The following is an 18,643-nucleotide window of genomic DNA, read 5'->3' as shown; positions in this document are numbered from 1 at the left end:
TCTCTCACAATCTGGCAACACTGCTTGTGTTACGTTCATCATGGAGTAGCAGTGACCCTGTGTGTCTGGTCACACTAGTAGTTAACTCTTCATTAACTAACTTGGTGTATTTGTAGTGTTGTACTTTGAACCGTTTCACATTTAAATGGCTGCCGTTGTTTCCAACTGGTCTGCGGCGTGGAGAGCCATCAGGTTTGCAAGGTGAGAAAACAAACAAACAAAAAAAGACATTGAGCTGCTTGTTATCTGTAGGTCAAATGTTAGAAATAACTCCCTAACTATAATGTAGGCAATAATGGACGTTAGTTATCAGGTTAGCATAACGAGCAGCTCCTGTACCTGTCTAGACTCTAGAACTAATCTGATCACTTCGAGAACGACTCAGTTGATATCTTTATTGTGTTCATTTTAGATAGCCATGCATGCTATCTAAGCTAAACAACAGGAATATAGGCTACACGAAGGAATCTACACGAAGCTCCATAACTCCGTGGATAACCTCAGATAATACTTAATGCTTATGCTCTCTCGTAAGACGCTCGCCGAAAATCAGTTCTACAAGCTGTCTTGTTGTGTTCTTTTTCATCTTCTTTATTGCAAGCGAGACCGTCCTACGGCGGAGTATATAGGTTATAGGTCGTGTCAGTGTGTGAACTTTGCTCTGGATTCCTTTATGGGAGGGATCCACAGTCAGAGTGACGATGATCGAGATGAATAACCTAAGAGGGGAGCAGTTATAGGGGTTATAGGTACCGCTGTCCAAAATACAGAAGAGGTAACCGAGGGTCCAGAAAGGGGCTAGGGTTGAGCAAGTGTAAAGCGTCTTTGGGTACTCAGAAAAGAGCTATATAAGTTTGAGATATTATTATTAAGGCTCAGTGACAGGGACACTTAAGTCATGTAGTACTAGTGCTACACGATTCTTGCTCAAATGTTAATCTCGATTTTCCTCCACAAGAATTGAGATCACTATTCTCACACGATTCTCACTTTTTTTTCTCCATGCAAATATTGATTGTCTTACATTCAAAATGTGCCACCTGGAGCCAACTGCTGTGGCTTTAAACGGACAACATCAACGTTAAACCAACACTTAAACCTCTCTTAAAGTCTTTCTCTTGTAACTAAAAGGAATTGGACAGCCAAACAGTCTTGCATGACAATTCTTCACAAAATGAGATTGCAAAGGTGTCTGAATCGTGATCTTTTTTTCTGATTAATTTTACAGCAATATCATGCAGCGTAGAGTAGACCACAGGCCCCGGAGGTGAACCGACGACCTTCTTATCACCAGACATTGCTTCTAACTTACGACCGCCTACCATCTCAATTAAAAAAAATCACACCCGTGTGAAGTGAGGGGCGCTCTAATCATCGTACATCATCATCAAGAATGGTGGTCCCTTCCTGTGGATGGCGGATTTAGCCGCGGGTAACCAGTTTGTGGATGGTGCCGTTAATATAGATATGATGATGGATTGGATAATGGGCGGATAATGAATTTGTGGTTGCAGGTGACAAAAAACTCCTTCCGCAGGTCTCTAGTGGCCACCGGCACCCAGACGATTTGCTCAGACACATGATGTAAATTCTCCATTCATTGTCAAGGGCATTTAACTTTTGTTTGTTAAGACAAAATCTACACTATAGCTGTTTATAGGAGGGGCTAGCGCCCCTCAAAAATATTATTATAAAGGGGCAAGGTCTGACCACTCTCCCTCCTTAAAAACACATCAGGCTTAACAGACCGAGAAATGGAGAACTCTGTGGTAAATAGTTGTATCAGTATGTGTAGTAATAGAAGTGTTATTGTAATAACAGTGGGCAACTATAGAATGATGATGTAGTGTCATTTTGGTTGCTTTGCTATATATATTTTTGAGTGGTGTAAACCACTCCTACAACTGGCTTTGTTAGTTTATGTGTCTGTCTGTCTGTCTGTCTGTTCGTACCAAAAAATTAGCATGGTTGCTATGGTCACCCAGTTCACACAGGTGTGATTTCATTACGTCAGACCACAGTTGATCAGTCTATATAAGACCTTACACCACTCAGTTCACACGGGTGTGATTTTTTATATATAAGTGATTGCATGTGTCTGGTTATCTTTCAACCACTCTTTTAATTGATCTTTGAAGGCTGAGAATGTGGGGTTCTCCCTAGGCCTAGGCTAGGGTATAACTTGGGAGAATGGAGCAGCACAGAGTAACAAATTGTACAAAAATGAACAATACGGCACTGTACTGACTTTCAGATACACACACACACACACACACACAAATCAGCATATATTATGTACAGAGGATACAAAATAAATTACACAAAAAACGCAATACTAGAACAAAAACCCTCAATGTAAAATGGGACAAATAACGTATAAAAACCTGTGTCTATTCTCACCCCCACCACCCCTCAGATCACTCCAACCATCACTCATTCCGTGTCTGAAGTTCCACGCCAGTGCCTCTCCTATGATGGGTTTGTAGGCGGTTTTATAGTAAAGCTCAGTGTTGATAACAGTTTGCATTTGTTCCTTTCATTTATTTGACTACAACTCTTTATCACCCAAAGTTCCTGAACACAACAAATTGTGCTTATATACCTCTGTGTTGCTGTAGCCACGGTGGATGAGTTCAACCATGCCAAGAGCCAAATGGGCACCCTGAAGGAAGACCCTGGAAATGAGGCTAAGCTTCAGATTTACGGCCTCTTCAAACAGGTACCTGTCAGCTAGAAAATAGCCTAGGAGGCAATGTCTGTTGATTTTGACAGCAAAGTTAGATTTTTGTTTCAGTCGTAGTCTTTTGAATGAAATGCAATTTAGCTCTGGTCATATTTGAATTAACTGGCATGTTTTAGTGTTAGGCCTTTGTCAGGCCTTGATGGCGTCGTAATGCCTGATTTTACACTTGGTTGCATGCTGAAAATGGCCGATCTCCAAGCTCACAACGTGTCGCAGCGCTCACAACGTGTCGCAGCGCTCATCCGAGCGCAACCAAACATAAAATGATAATAGGCTAATACATTGTAATACATAAAATACATACAAAATAGTCATCAAGAATCATACGTAAGCTAAGAACCTAACAGTGGAATGTGTATACACTACAGAGTGCCATGTCTACATAAAATGCTATCTAAGTTACATAAGTTGAGCCTTTGCATACGCCTGTAAGGTCGTCGAGGCTAGGGCAAGTGCTACGGGCTAAGATGGAGACTGAAGAGGTGGGTTTTCAGACTACGGTAGAGAAAGAGAGAAAGCATTTGTGAGCAAGTCGAGGGTAAGGGTCAGGTGGAAGTTGTAACGAGCATTGGTTCTAGACAGTGAGAGAGCAAGCGTGTCTGTGTTGAATGGGTTAACCATCTACCATCTGTGTGTACTCCACCAGGCTACGGTAGGACCCTGTAACACTAAGAAACCAGGGATGTTGGACTTCATCAACAAGGTTAAATGGGACGCATGGAAATCCCTGGGCTCCATATCACAGGTAGGAAATGTGTAATTTAATAATAATATTACATCTTGAATATTGTGATGCTTTATTTATTATGATTTAGGTAGTTGGAACCATTAACTAGTAGTTAATGGTTCTAATGCATGCGGGACTCCCAAATTTGCACCTACCCCCCGCCACGAAGAAATTGCCGCACATGGTGGTACTCATTTGAAATGTTGTTCATAATGAAGTGATGAACAACATGTTTAGAAAAGGAGGAAATGACAGCTAAAATAAAGCAAATCCCACTCAGATTCCACAGCAACCAGAAGTACTGAATTACTGGATGGTGATTTGTCCAAAGTCTCCAAACAGCTTTGTGGGAATACAAAATGCTGCATTTTTTAGTTGCAGATATATATCGTTGATGAAATTTCATACAATATATCGATATATCGCAAATATCACAATATATCGAATATCGTGATATTATCGTTATCGAGGGCCTAATATCGTATCGTGAGGAACCCATATCGTCCCACCCCTAGTACTCATGTCAATATCCCAAGGTTGGCAGGTCTGAACTACTTTCAACCTGCCTCCACCTATTGTGGGCATGTCATTATTATATAGGCAAAAACAACGCCACGGTCCACCCAGTGCTGTAGTGTCCCTGCGCAAGACTCTTAAAATCTCGCAAGACAGATTCAGATTTAGTTTTTTGCCAATGGTTGCCAGATTGCTTAAACCCTAACTTATCCCCGGGTGCTGTATTAAAAGCACCCACCAGGGGTCAATTTTAGATTATTGTAGGGGTGAGCAGCACAGTTAAATTTAATCGCAGCACCCCGTAAAAGGGTGGGTGTGGAGGCATATGAGCCCAGAGACTGGAATGTTATATTAGCTGGTCATAATGATTGAGTCTTTGCCTCAGGTTTTTCATTAACTTGAAGGTCACTCTATTAAAAACTTTGATTCTTCCTTCTGATTGTACCAGTATTGACTAATATACTCTCTCTACATATAAGCCACTAATGTGCAATTTAAACTGGTTTCTTAAATGTATATATTATCTACTAATGAATTATGTAATTAACCTTTTTTCTTATTGATTATTAAATGAAAAACAACACAGCCTATGGATAAAGTGCCATGGTGCAATTTTAAAAGATTGCACCATGACGCTTTATCCATAGGCTATGTGTTGTGTTGGTAACCCTTTATATGAATTGCACGTCATACATACATATAGTGGGGTCCTTTTTATGTATGCAAGTACATGGGAAAAATTACAAATTAAGTGATTCTGATTCTGAACAATGGCATCTGCTATTTCACCTCTCCTTTTGGCCTATCAGGAAGACGCCCGGCAGAAGTACTGTGACCTGATTGGCTCCCTGCTGGCTGCAGAGGGAGGTGCCGCCGAGGTGGCCGCACAGCCTGCCGGGAGCGCAGCAGCGTACGAGACGCTATTGGTCACCACCGAGGATAACATCACCACCATCAAACTCAACCGTCCGGCCAAGAAAAATGCCATCACCACAGAGGTGTGTGCGTACTCTACCCGGTCTCACCCAAACACAGTGAAATAGCATGGTATTACAAAATCCGGATTTTACAATGAAATCCTCCCCATGCCCAAATAGACCGTGACGGAGGGGCGCCGTCTCTACCGAACTTGAGCCACGAGAGAAACCACCGAGCATTGCCGTGTCTAACAGCAATAACAGTTTTTTTCCCCCCAGGCAGTCAGGCTGCAGAACAGCTGACCTTGCACTGTAATGCACTTTGTCACTTTACCTTGCACCTTCTTCTGTTTGTGTTCTTTCTTTTGCACTATAGTTGTTGTGATTTTTTGTCTTGTACACACTAGTGTATATTGTATTTAAGACTGAGAGTGCTCGGAGCACAATGAATTTAATTCATACATTTGTATTTATACGACAAATAAACCTGAACCTAACGTTGCGAAGTTCGTTAGAGCCGACTCAGCCCTGTCCGAGTTGTAACCCAATAGCACAGAATCGTAAATAATGTCAAACCGGATCTCACCCAAACACAGTGAATTAGCACGGATTGGCAATTCCGTACATGCAATACTAGTGAAAGACGTCGCAGTCAAAACAGTAGTCGTGTTATATGTACAGATTTGGGGGTTTTCTAAAGGCATGCATGTACGGAATTGCAATTCCGTGCTATTTCGCCATGTTTGGGTGAGATCAGGTTGGTGTACCTGTATTAAGATACTTGTGTGAGGATATTCGAATTTCAGAATCGACCATTATCCTGGACCCCACAGGAGAAATAAAAATATTTTTAGAGTTAAGTTTACAATTAGGAAACTATTCATGGTTGCGTTAGGATTAGGTTTGACATTTAGGGGTTGGAGTTGGAAGTTATGCCTGATTCATACTTAGTTGTGTGCTGATGTCATGCACCGAACATATACTTGTATATTGCCTAATTTTGACCGTAGTGTTATAAATTGCAAAAAACAAATATGCCTTTCATAAAATCACTGACCTAACAAAAATGTGTGTTGCGGCTGTGCGCACACTTATCTCAGTCTGCAATTGTTCTCTGTATTATTTACATGTGTCTGTGTTTGATTTTGTGTATGAGGTCCACAATGGAAATTGATTGTGTTTATTGTTTTAAATCCTTGATAAAGTATGACAGTCGCTAGCAATGACATCTAATGGAACTCATCATGTTGCTCTCCTCATCCCCAGATGTACCATGAGATCATCAGAGCTCTGGAGCAGGCAGCGAAAGATGAGTCTGTCATCACAGTCTTCACCGGTACAGTACACACACACACACACACACACTCACTAACTCTTACATGACACTTACTCAGCTGGAGTGATTTAAATTCCTTTCTTTTTATTCCTAATTTTCTTCTCCCACGATTTATGTAACCGATTTTGTTGTAGGTGCCGGAGACTTCTACTGCAGTGGCAACGACTTGACCAACTTCACCAAGATCCCCGAAGGAGGAATGCAACAGATGGCCAAAGACGGAGGGGAACTGCTCAGGTGACTATTTATCCTGTAGCACAGCGGCCCCCAAATGTTTTTGGCCGTGCACCCCCTGTTACCTCCTGACCTAGCTGACGCACCCCCCAATGCTCAGTCTTGTTTTTGACCGTGCACCCCCTGTTACCTCCTGACCTAGCTGACGCACCCCCCAATGCTCAGTCTCGTTGTATGATGTACCACATCAATACAGCATGGAAATGTGAAAAATCGTATCCAACGATGACAAAATATTCGACGTTTTGGGTCTGAGAGGGTAAATGTCATCAAGTGGTGGCCCGTGGCTCAAATGCCGAATAGATAACGGGCCTTGGTATGAAAAGGGTTGAAAACCACTGTTTTAAATTGATCCATTTGATCGTTTCCATTGGAGTTGTATATCATGCAGTAACTCTTGTCAACCAGTAGGTGTCCTACCTGACCACAGTCGGGAAGTAAAATGTCTCAGTAGGAGATAGACCAGCTCAGTAGTCTATCTATAACAGTGGTGTAAAGTAACTAAGTACATTTATTTAAGTTGTACTTAAGTACAATTTTGAGGTACTTTTACTTTACTTGAAAGGCAAAATTTGTACTTTTACTCCACTACATTTATTTGAACACTTGTACTAGTTACTTTGTAAATTTTGATTATTTAAAAACATAGTAACCACTCCAGCCTAATACATTTCGGACATTTTAAAATGGCAGATCTACAAGCTCAAAGTGTCGCTTGCGACACTTTGAGCTTGTAGATCTGCTTTATTTGGGATGCACATTTCTGTAAACAGCCAGTGGCATTTAGATTTGGCACGTTGGTGTCCGGGCACCGTTAACTCAGCATATGAGTAGCACGGCTTGGAAATGCGGCAAGTCGTTTGGGAAGTACTGGGAGCTGATGGCAGGTGTGGCGCTCCACCTCAGCAATCCATCTCCCAGAGGCCTAGGCTAGCGCATTGTAACGGGCCTCGGCTGATACTGACAATAACCGACTGTGTGTGTGTGTGTGTGTGTGGTGTGTGTCTGTGTCTGTGTGTAGGGAGTATGTGAAGGCCTACATAGACTTTCCTAAGCCGTTGATAGCTGTGGTGAATGGACCTGCTGTAGGAGTGTCTGTCACTATACTGGGTCTGTTTGACATCGTCTACGCTACTGAGGGGGTACGTGCACACACACACACACGCACTGGGAGGATTATGTTAATGTAAGACTAATAATTACACAAACACCCATGCATCCCACACTAGCCATGACAAAACACAAAGATTAAAGTTCATAGAGTTTTGTTTTTTGTATCATGAGTTTTTGCATAGCTCCATTACGGAGCTATGTGTGTCCGTATGTCTGTATCCGTATGTCCGAGCACGGAAAGCTGCAACACCTAAAGTGAAAGTAAAGTGGCACAGAGTACACTACAGTACGAGCCTGGGCTGATGTTTTTCTTTTTTGTTTCTGAAAAGTGAAAACACAAGGCGCTCTTTCAAAATGCAGACATGTAGCTCAGTGCAGATAAAGATGTGACTGGTCGCGCTACTGACATTTGTAACATAGTTGTGTACAGTACGTGGCACCGCCAATATTGAAACCAAATCAAAATGAATTATAATCGGTGAAAAATACTTTGCCTCTAATAACTCCTTACTGTTGTAACATCTGCTTCTCTCTCTCTCTTGCTCTGTCTGTCTGTCTGTCTGTCTGTCTGTCTGTCTGTCTCTCTATCTCTCTCTCTAGGCTACATTTCACACTCCGTTCAGTCAGTTGGGTCAGAGTCCTGAAGGCTGTTCATCCTACACCTTCCCTAAGATGATGGGCACCGCTAAGGTACATGCACATGCACACATAAACACACACACACACTCTTTATCCAAAATGCTTTACACAGAATGTGCATTACATTCACCCATTCATGCACCGATGGCAGAGGAAACCATGCAAGTCACTAACCTGCACATCGGGAGCAATTAGGGGTTCAGATTCTTGCTCAAGGACACTTCCACACCAACTCTAGGGGAGCCTGCAGGGATCGAACTGGGAACCTCACAGTTGCCATCCAGCCACTCGATCGGTCACTCTACCCGCTCTACCCCCCAAAACATTCTAAAACTTGTATTTAATAAAGCGTTAGCCTACCTAATACACAAAGAAGAGAATAAGAGAAAATAGTAATCAATCCACAGGTTGAGAACCGCTGGATTATTGTAGCAGCAATGGGCTATATGCACACGTGCCATTTTGGAAAGAACTTGGGCCCCTTTCCTACTTCCTTCACAGGTGTTACCGATGATACTAATGAAGGCTCTGTTCCATTCTGGTCAAACAGTCAGGGTGCTGCTATTGTGCATGTTGGCTCACTGGAAACACTGCTACACCAGTGGGCCTCAAAGTGTCCTTGAGTGGGTTCCAAATGGCCCCGTACTAGCCTCAATTTAGACTTGTAGATGTATTTATCGATTCTGACATCTTCACTCTACGAGAGTCTAAGCGACGTTGCCCCATGGCTTGTCGTGTGAACACCCCTGCCTCAAAGTAACTTAACTTGTACAAATGCAAAATCTAAGGTGCTTACCCTGCTGCCCCACTTGTCCGGTTTGTCTGTGGAAAGCAATTACAACCCGTAGGTCCGTAGTTTTCAATAAAAAATCCACTATCCACTCTGTCTCGGAATCTGGCATCCATCTTGGATCTCTCTTCGATTGTAAATGTGCAACAGCTCCCCTAGCGGTCAGGGTTGCGCAGCCAGTTGCACTCATTAGGGGAGACGAGGAGAGATCCAAGATGGATGCCAGATTCCGAGACAGTGGATCAAAACACCTTTTTTATTGAAAACTACGGAACTACGGGTTATAAATGTTTTCCACAGACAAACCGGACACATGGGGCAAGTAAGCACCTTAGATTTTGCATTTGTACAAGTTAAGAGTTACTTTGAGGCAGGGGTTTCACACGACCATGGGGCAAGGTCGCTTAGACTCTGGTAGAGTGAAGATGTCAGAATCGATAAATACATCTACGAGAGTCTAAATCTTAGGCTAGCCCCGTACGGGTGTGTAACTCTGAGAGTGTATTTGTACACTCAGAGTTGTGGAGGTCCTTGGAAAGAAAACGTTTGAGAACCACAGCACACTAAATGGAACAGAGCCTTAAACTAGAAATGCACTCTGTCGAGGTGCCAACACAAGTAGGCCATACATGGCCTACTTGTGTGCAAGCAGAGCGTGCAATGCATGCATGTATGCATGCATGCATGCATGCATGCATGCATGCATGCATGCATGAATGATACTTAAGATCATTCTGTGTGTTCTTACATTATGATGACACTTTTATTACCACAATCAGCGCCAGGATTTCTTTCAAAATAGAAGCTTGGGGTGCCGGGAAGATATGGCCACTTTTTATTAAGTTCAGTCATATCAAACTAAAGGGTTTATACTTATAGCAAAACATTTACTGCCCTGTGTGCAGTCATACAGGACTTTCATCAGATTGTCTGTCTGTCTGTCTGTCTCTCTCTCTCTCCCTCAACCCCCAGGCCAGTGAGATGTTATTGTTCAATAAGAAGTTAACGGCGGTGCAGGCCTGTGAACAAGGTCTGGTCACTGAGGTGTTTCCAGAGAATTCCTTCCAAACGGAGGTGTGGCCCAGACTGCGGGCCTACGCCAAACTGCCACGCAATGTATGCACACACACACACACACACACACACACACACACACACACACACATACACACAGTATACTTCCTTTGTATTTGTCTGACACTTTCTATGATGCACATTTGCACCGCTCCAATGACCGTGTGTGTCCCTATGTATGTATGTATGTATGTCTGTCTGTATGTATGTCTGTCTGTCTGTCTGTTTGGGGTATGAACAGAACTGCAATACCACTGGGTGACCTAAAGTGGCACTGTTGGGCAGCCTAAAGAGTCATTCACACTGAGCACTATAACTATAAAAGTATAACTAACAATAAAAGCCCTAGAGGCTTATTGAGAACTTCCCCATATTTGACAAATCAGACATAAAAATGTATACATAATTAAAAAATCCCACCCGTGTGAAGTGAGGGGCGCCCTTATCATGCCATATACAACATTCTCAACCAATGGCACATATCCCACCCAATCACAATTTGCGTCCTCACTTACATGCATATAATCTTTTTTCATCACAAACATAACCGCCTACCCACCTGCCTGTACACACAACGTTGAGTGTGCGGCTGAAAATGTATGTTCCTCTCTCCCTCTTACCTTCCTATATCCCTCTCTCTCTCTCTCTCGTCCATCAGTCTCTGGCTCTGTCCAAACAGTTGATTCGCGGCGTGGAAAAGGAGCGTCTCCATGCTGTGAACGACGCCGAGGTGGAGCGTCTGGTGGAGAGGTGGTTGTCAGACGAGTGCATGGCAGCCGTCATGAGCTTCTTCCAGACCAAGGCCAAACTCTGAAAGCCTCCGGTTCTTTAATTTATTGAACCTAACGATAACACTTGTACTGTAAATTCACAATGAACTACTAGATTTTCTTTCTCTTTTTTTTTTCTTTTTTTTTTTAATGATAAGTGTCTAATATTTGGTACTGATGGAATTTGATGTCGTATTCCGTCCCATACTCAGAACCTGAGTGGTGTGTAAAAGAGTTTGTTTGGGTGCCTTCATGACACATGGTACTGCTGGTTTGTAACACTAACCAAGCACCAGTTGAACCTTGAATGTAAACGCCTGGTTGCGTCGACTGACCAACCCGCTGTCAATGGAGTCGCCGATGACACCGCAAAGGAAATTGTGTCGTAATTAGTGGAGTTGACTCAATGAACTTTACGGACATTGCAACTATTAACCTGTTAGGAGAGAAGGCCCGTACAAACCAGCAGTACCAGTGGTCCCTCTGTACCAGGGCTTAATAGCAAACAACCCTGGTCCAGATTCTAATAAAACATGAGCTATCAATGTCAGTATCTATGTACAAGTGTTATTTAAGCAACAGCCATGGAGCTGTTATAATTATTTGGTACAGAAGATGAAGGAAAAATTGTCTTTGTGGCTTGTCAAGTTTATAAATGAATTCTGTCTGAACCTGATTGTTGGATGGGTCTACCCTTTCAGAATGGAATGGGTTTTGATCCGTTTTGAACAACAGTTCTCAAATTCTGCCGGAACCCGACCCAAACCAATGTTTTCCTCTGTGATAGATCTCAAATTCTGCCCAAACCCGACAACGACATTTTAGGGCCGGGTCGGGCCTAAAATGAATTGCTAATTAGTCGGGCCGGCCCTTAAATTACCTGTTGAGAACTCTAGTTTAAATATGACAGCTGACCACTTTGACAACTTGCCTTTCCTTTGGTTTAGGGTGTTTTTAAACGGCTGCTACTCTATGTGCCTATGTGTGTAAAAGAGTAACAAAAATAACTGTGTAGTTAAAAGCTGACACACACACACAACCCTCTGTGGAGATGTATTACTGTGCGTACGCAGCAACACTGTTTGCTGTGGAGTGGCATTTGAAGGGCACGATTCCATGTACTGTAAATGTTGTGAATAGAATACAGACATATAGTCTTTAAACATGGCATGTGATTCTGGTCTCTTTGTGCAGCCATTGGTCTCATGTATCTATGGGCAGATTCACACTGAGTCCATTTGATTCAAACGGTTCCTGAATACAATTGCCTGATGATCCCCGCTGGCCATGATTCACATTGGCCTTGATTCTTCCGCACCCGAGTACACATCAACTGTATTCAACGTTTTCACATTGCAGATGGCAGAGATCCGTATCCGAGTACACTTCAATCGGTCCTGAGACTACCTCCATGTGGTCCCGGGAACGGCTGGGCGAGCGCTGGCGCTTTGGCATGGGATCAACTTTGTCCCAATAAATGCACAATGAAAAATACTACCGTTTTGAAGATAGAATCCTGAAGAGGTATTCATCCTTCTGTCTGGTGTCTTTGTTGGAGATCTAACGGATGAATCATTCTGTTGAGCTGGTCGAGTCAACATTGTGATGTCAGAACAGGCCAGCTCCATATGAGGTCAGATCAACATATGGAATGAATTCTGTATTGGCCATATACTGTATGGAGCGTTTCATGACTGACTGACCCTCTACCATACCGTAAAGTGCGTACATGTGACTGAGCGAGCGAGAGAGACAGACAGACAGATACTAAAAGTGTGTGTGTGTTAATCAAACTTGGAGATCCATTGTCAGTGGAGTTAGGAGGTTTCTGTCATTGATAAGGAGAAACTAGACCTGTGCCCCTCAGGGCACTGATTAGCTACACCTGGCCTACGGAGCACCTGCTCCATGGATTACCCCTCAGTAATGGCCGCGCCCAGGGCACCCCTCTGTGAATTTGTCTATACTCTCTCCCCATGCCTTCGGCCTGGTGGAGACAATTATGTCAAATGTCCGCCAAATATGCCGTACATTTGTGGCAACACAAACATTAAATGCCATTGACGATGAAGGGAAACTTTACGTCATGTAGACGAGCAAATCGGCTAACTAATCACATCAATTCACTTCATGAGATGATGTATAATGATAAGAGGGCCCCTCACTTCACACAGGTGTGATTTTTAAACATAAAAACAAATGCCGAACAATTTCATTAGATATTGGTCCAAAGTTTGTGTGTAGAAAAATCCATCTACTCCCATAGATACTGTAGATTTGAACTGTTTTTCATAATTCAAAAGTCAGAACACGAAAGTTGTTCGGCATGAGGATATGCATATGTGTATCGAAGTTGTATTGCTGATCGTCAAACTGTTCGTGAGCTATGCCTGTTCAAAGTTCGCATTTTCAATTGTGTGCTATGGTGCCAATTTGGCCAATGGTTATGGGCGTTGCGTCCTCACCATATTGCTAAGTTTCGTGAAAACCGTCTGCACGGTTAAGCCAGATTTGCAATTTTTGGCGCAAGGAGAACAAAACACACCCATGTGAAATGAGGGGCGCTCTTGTCATCGTACATCAATTTATGTTAGCGGACATTTGACATTGCTACATGAGGTACATAAGGTGGTCCCTTATTGGCCAAGTGCTCCCACCAACATTTGATTGGTTAGCCAATTTGCTCGTTTACATATGACGTAAGCTTTCCCTTCAATGTCAATGGCGTTTAATGTTTTGATGTTTAATTTACGTCATATTTAGCGGAATTCTGACATAATTTCTCCCTTCATTGTCAATGGCAAATATTGAGACGGGTGGAGACAATCTGTTTATAGAAGGGGCTAGTGCCCCTTAAAAAACAGACAAATACAATTAGGCTTCGCTTGGCCCCTTAATAATAATATACTAGTCCATACCCGCTCAGGGATATGACATACCCAAAGTATGTGCAGAGTTTGGGTTGTGTAGTGTGTAGATGCATTGCATTTGTATTGCTGAACATCCCAAAGTAGTAGTTGCAACTATTAGTACGGTGGTACCTAACCCAGTGTTAACCACCCTTTTTTGTCCCAGGGCACACTTTTCATAGCCTAAAAATCTTGGGGCACACCTAGATATACACACATATATATATATATATATATATATATATATATATATATATATATATATATATATATATAGTAAAACGTCTTTGATACCAAACACATTATACTTTTGACAGAGTAAAACTTCTTTGAACCCAATATACTTTTAAAAACACACATGACAGCACTCATCAAATAACTTTAAAGAGAAAGAAAGGGACAGAGACCGTGCCTCGTTTCATCAATTTATTTTTGAAAACTCAATATACAAAATATAGCACAAACATGTTCAATTTGTCAATGCATTTGCCACAATACAATGGTCTTAAACTTGAGCACTTTGTATCCAGCGTTGCTGCACTAACCAACTATTAGGTGAATGATCTTTTTTACTTTTAGAATTTATAACATCACACAATGTCTGATGAAATCTCTCCCACTTATATTGGCTCATGTGGCACACCCATTATGCGATGCTTAGCCAATCACAACTCGCAATGATACAGCTTCAAGGACGCATACTAGAATGATTAGTTAGATTAAGATATGTAAGTTTTGCTTGTTTAATTCTTGCCTGCGACACGGGATGCCTGGGTTAGTTGTTTCCCGGCCAATATAATACCTCTGAACTGAATACACAGGACCACAATGGAAAGAGGCCCTAAAAGTTTTATACCTTTAAGCACCATTGTATAATCGTACCACTGTACTATTTGCGTAATAAAGTAGCCTATTCAATCAAGTATACATCACAAACGTATGGTGCAAAAAAACTCACACTGTGCAGGAGGATGCTAAACGCACACCAGTCTTAGTAGTGGTGCCAGCTCACGGTAGAAACATCTAAAGAGTTAAGTCTTAAAAAGACAAAAGAGTGGCTGCACACACTGATAGCCAAAGAGCCGATTATTTATTAGGATGCAGAGTAAAAACCAACGTTTCGGCAGTACAACTGCCTTCTTCAGGGTATATGGAAAAACAATTAAAATCACATATATATATATAGAGCCAGGGCTCAAAAAAACTCACAAACATGACATTTCTGTTTAAACCCATGACATATTTGGAGTCACATTTATTACATCACGTGTTAGTCACATACGTAACAATTAACATGCCCATATTTGGAGACCAGTTGAAACTGGACTGTTGGGCTACAAAGCGGCCTGAAAATGTACGTGTATGAATCGACTCTCCGAGATCGAGTCTATTATAAAAATAATAAAAGTACACTTTTGTAAAGTGAGGCTCTTATCGTCATACATCACATTCCGTGCTCATGTAGCAGAGTGGCTCAGAGCCTCTGCCTGATGGCCTCAAAAGTCTAATATATCCCCTGGTCCAGAGGGATATCCCTTTGGTCTAGTGGTTAATAAGATGTTGGACTTTCACTCAGCCAATCTAAAATGTTGTAGGCACAGCAGACACACAAAGCTGGGCATAGGAGGGGCTAGTGCCCCTGAAAAAGTGATTGTAGGATATCGGATCTCAGGAGGTCAGCCTGTGATTGTATTAGCCGTCTTTGACAGCTAGACCTGTGCCTGTCGGGCAACGGCCTACTTGGGAACGATGCAAGTTGGCAACAATGAAAATCGGGAATGCATACTCCACCCTTGTATAAAATAACCATTATATTCGTTGTCATAACACCTGCTTGTGTCCCTTTTGTGGCCATGCAGGAGCTCTCTATATGTGTGTCCTTTTTTTCCCCCTTTTATGCCCATATATGGAGATCCCTGATATCAGTATATGGGCCTGGCCATATAGAGGATGTGTTGGGAATGTCTGAAGAGTGCAAACTGACTGGAAGTAATCAAAAGGCAGGTGTGAGGTTGCCAGCAATCAATTGGCCGAGGCAGAGAATTCTAGTGGGACTTGGGCTTGTTAGGTCCACTGGCAAGGCCTGACCAGAGCCTTTTGTGGGGGGAATGATTATTGAGCTACGTGGATTACAGACACACACACACATACACACACACACGTACCTACAGAGAAGTGGTACATTTATTGTAAGATAAGATGACTGTAGACAGTATGAGAAAAGGTTTCAGCCCAATCCTCCAAGCCCCACTCACCCATCATGAAATTAAAATAGATATTTATGTACCTCTTTGGCCTACTGACAGAGTGGCAGGTCGTTCTTACATGGCTCGGTTGGCGCAAACCCTCTTTGGCCTACTGACATTACATGGCCATTTGGAAATGATACCGCAGAAAATTATACAGCAGCAACAGACAAGTACTTACTTGCCTGATCACAAACTACAATTTGTGATTATCTTAATTGACTGGGAATACAGGCTCAAAGTTTGCTGGAGCTGGTAGCAGGTGCCTTCTATCTGATGAGATTTTTGGCGGTGTCTTCTATCTGATGAGATGTTTGGAGCAGGTGTCTTCTATCTGATGAGATGTTTGGCTTTCAGGTGTACTTGGGCGAGGTGGACCACCCTCGTGTCCACCCTGCTTGTGATGTGGTCGATCTGCTCATTCTGCTTGTCGATCTCACTGCCCATGTCAATGGCCATGTTCCTCAGGTTGCCCAAGATGCTGCTCACCGCCGCCAAGTTCTCCTCCATCTGGTCCTCCCGCGTGTCATTGGTTATCCTCTCGATGTAGGGCCCTGCGAGTGACGGGAGGTCGGCGCGTGTGGATTGCTTGTTTGGGGCCCCCGAGGGCAGCTTGGAGGACATAGTCCCCCCTCGTCCTCCTTCGACGGCACTCGCAGTGTTGCCGCTCTCGCCTTCTCTTCTCCCCCGGACACGTTTGAGCCACTGCTTAAACCTCCACATCAGCTTCCACTTGGTGAGTTCCTTCAGGTTCTTCTCGGCCTGGGTCGTGTCCTTGGCGATCTTCTCGGTGACGCCCTCCACGTGTCTCAACTGTTCTCCTTGGTGGTCCAACATGACCATGGTGTTTGTGGCCGTCTGTTTGCTCTCCTCGGCCATCTGCAGCATTCGCCGGGTGCTTTCCAGTGACTCGCCGGTCACTTGGTTAGCCCTCTGTTCCATTGTCATATAAGAGGCCATGTTACTGTCGTCCTGTTTGAAATGCACGCCTCCGGTGGAGCTCAATACCTTTTGTCAGGCTTCCGTGTTTAGAAATAGCGTTTAAGGCATGTGAACGTGGCTGAGGTTATTTCAAGATTCATTCATTTAACTACACCACTTCAGAAACATAGTATTTAGATCCAGGGGTGAGGGGTAACTATATAAAGATCATTTGTGATGTGTTGTGACATCACCAGCTATACCCATATGCGTTTCCACAGCGCATTGCCACCATATAGCCGTAACACAGTGATTATTTCATCCAAATTTTGGCAGTTTTGACAAAAGGTGCTAGATGCTCCAGAATAGCCATACACATACGGACGCCACTGGTGTGCCTGTCCACATCGTCTCTCTAGATTGGAGCACATAAAATTAACATTAAGAAATATCCCAAAATGACAATGAGAGGTGGATTTTCATTGATGGCTGAAATGTTGATTTACCTGACAGGTCTGAACAATTGGATCCCTTTCCTTGAGAAAGAACTGCAGTCCTTTGAGTGCCACCACCCTCCTGTGCTTGATGATGATGATATATGTGGTCTACATACAAAGAAAAGAACATGAGTTAGAATTTGATTCAAACAACTGCACAACATTGCATGCTTTATTCATTGATAATCTACTCCAGACAGGACAGTGCTGATGATAACCATGTGGGAATTCCAATCAAGAAATAGATCTGTAATTAGTTTGTTAAAAAAGCAAGGAATATAAAAACCAGCTGTCTAATAATCAAAGATACTTTCTAACCACATGATCTCTACTATCAGTTGTACAAAATATCTTCACAGAAAATAGCCAAATTACAAGCTCACATGTCGCAAAGGTGCATGTGTGAGATTGTAGATGTGCTATTTTTGTGTGTTCCACCAGAATAGGGACAATATAGTGGCATGCGGTTAAAGGCATAGATATAAAAATCACACCCGTGTGAACTGAGTGGTGTAAGGTCTTATATAGACTGATCAGCTGTGGTCTGACGTAATGAAATCACACCCATGTGAACTGGGTGACCATAGCAACCATGCTAATTTTTTGAGTGGTGTAAACCACTCCTACAACTGGCTTTGTTAGTTTACGTGTCTGTTCGTACCAAAAAATGAGCATGGTTGCTATGGTCACCCAGTTCACACGGGTGTGATTTCCACTCCTACAACTGGCTTTGTTAGTTTACGTGTCTGTTCGTACCAAAAAATTAGCATGGTTGCTATGGTCACCCAGTTCACACGGGTGTGATTTCATTACGTCAGACATTACGTCAGACCACAGTTGATCAGTCTATATAAGACCTTACACCACTCAGTTCACACGGGTGTGATTTTTTTGGTACGAACAGACACGGGTACATTTTTGAGTGGTGTAAACCACTCCTACAGCTGGCTTTTTTGTGCAGAAAAAATGAGCATGGTTGCTATATTCACCCTGTTATATTGACGTAATGAAATCACACCCGGGTGAACAGGGTGAACATAGCAACCATGCTAATTTTTTCTGCACAAACAAAGCCAGGTAATGAAATCACACCCGGGTGTGATTTCATTACGTCAGACATGATTTCATTACGTCAGACAGACCTTACACCACTCAGTTCACACGGGTGTGATTTTTTTTGGTACGAACAGACACGGGTACAAAGCCAGTTG

The 18,643-nt window shown here is 42.8% G+C and overlaps 2 protein-coding genes across 2 annotated transcripts; one reads left to right on the top strand and one right to left on the bottom strand.

The window, feature by feature from the left end:
- LOC306912956 (enoyl-CoA delta isomerase 2-like) lies at positions 1 to 11,412 on the top strand. Its single transcript, XM_079489438.1, has 11 exons — positions 1 to 201; positions 2,417 to 2,478; positions 2,619 to 2,719; positions 3,390 to 3,488; positions 4,796 to 4,984; positions 6,170 to 6,239; positions 6,374 to 6,476; positions 7,495 to 7,615; positions 8,187 to 8,276; positions 9,988 to 10,131; positions 10,748 to 11,412. Exons 1-11 carry the CDS (start codon positions 146 to 148, stop codon positions 10,901 to 10,903), a joined length of 1,191 nt encoding a protein of 396 aa, XP_079345564.1. The 5' UTR covers positions 1 to 145; the 3' UTR covers positions 10,904 to 11,412.
- A 4,932-nt stretch (positions 11,413 to 16,344) lies between these two features.
- Positions 16,345 to 16,956, bottom strand: LOC306913303 (synaptosomal-associated protein 23-like; the record flags this gene model as incomplete). Its single annotated transcript, XM_079489893.1, has 1 exon — positions 16,345 to 16,956. The coding sequence occupies one exon, from the start codon at positions 16,954 to 16,956 to the stop codon at positions 16,345 to 16,347; it is 612 nt and encodes a 203-aa protein (XP_079346019.1).
- Positions 16,957 to 18,643: the final 1,687 nt, after the last annotated feature.

This window comes from Electrona antarctica (assembly GCF_951216825.1).
Source record: "Electrona antarctica genome assembly, chromosome: 20".
NCBI classification, from domain to species: Eukaryota; Metazoa; Chordata; class Actinopteri; order Myctophiformes; family Myctophidae; genus Electrona; species Electrona antarctica.
Note: the sequence above shows the minus strand (reverse complement) of the source record. Positions and strands in the feature narration are given on the sequence as shown.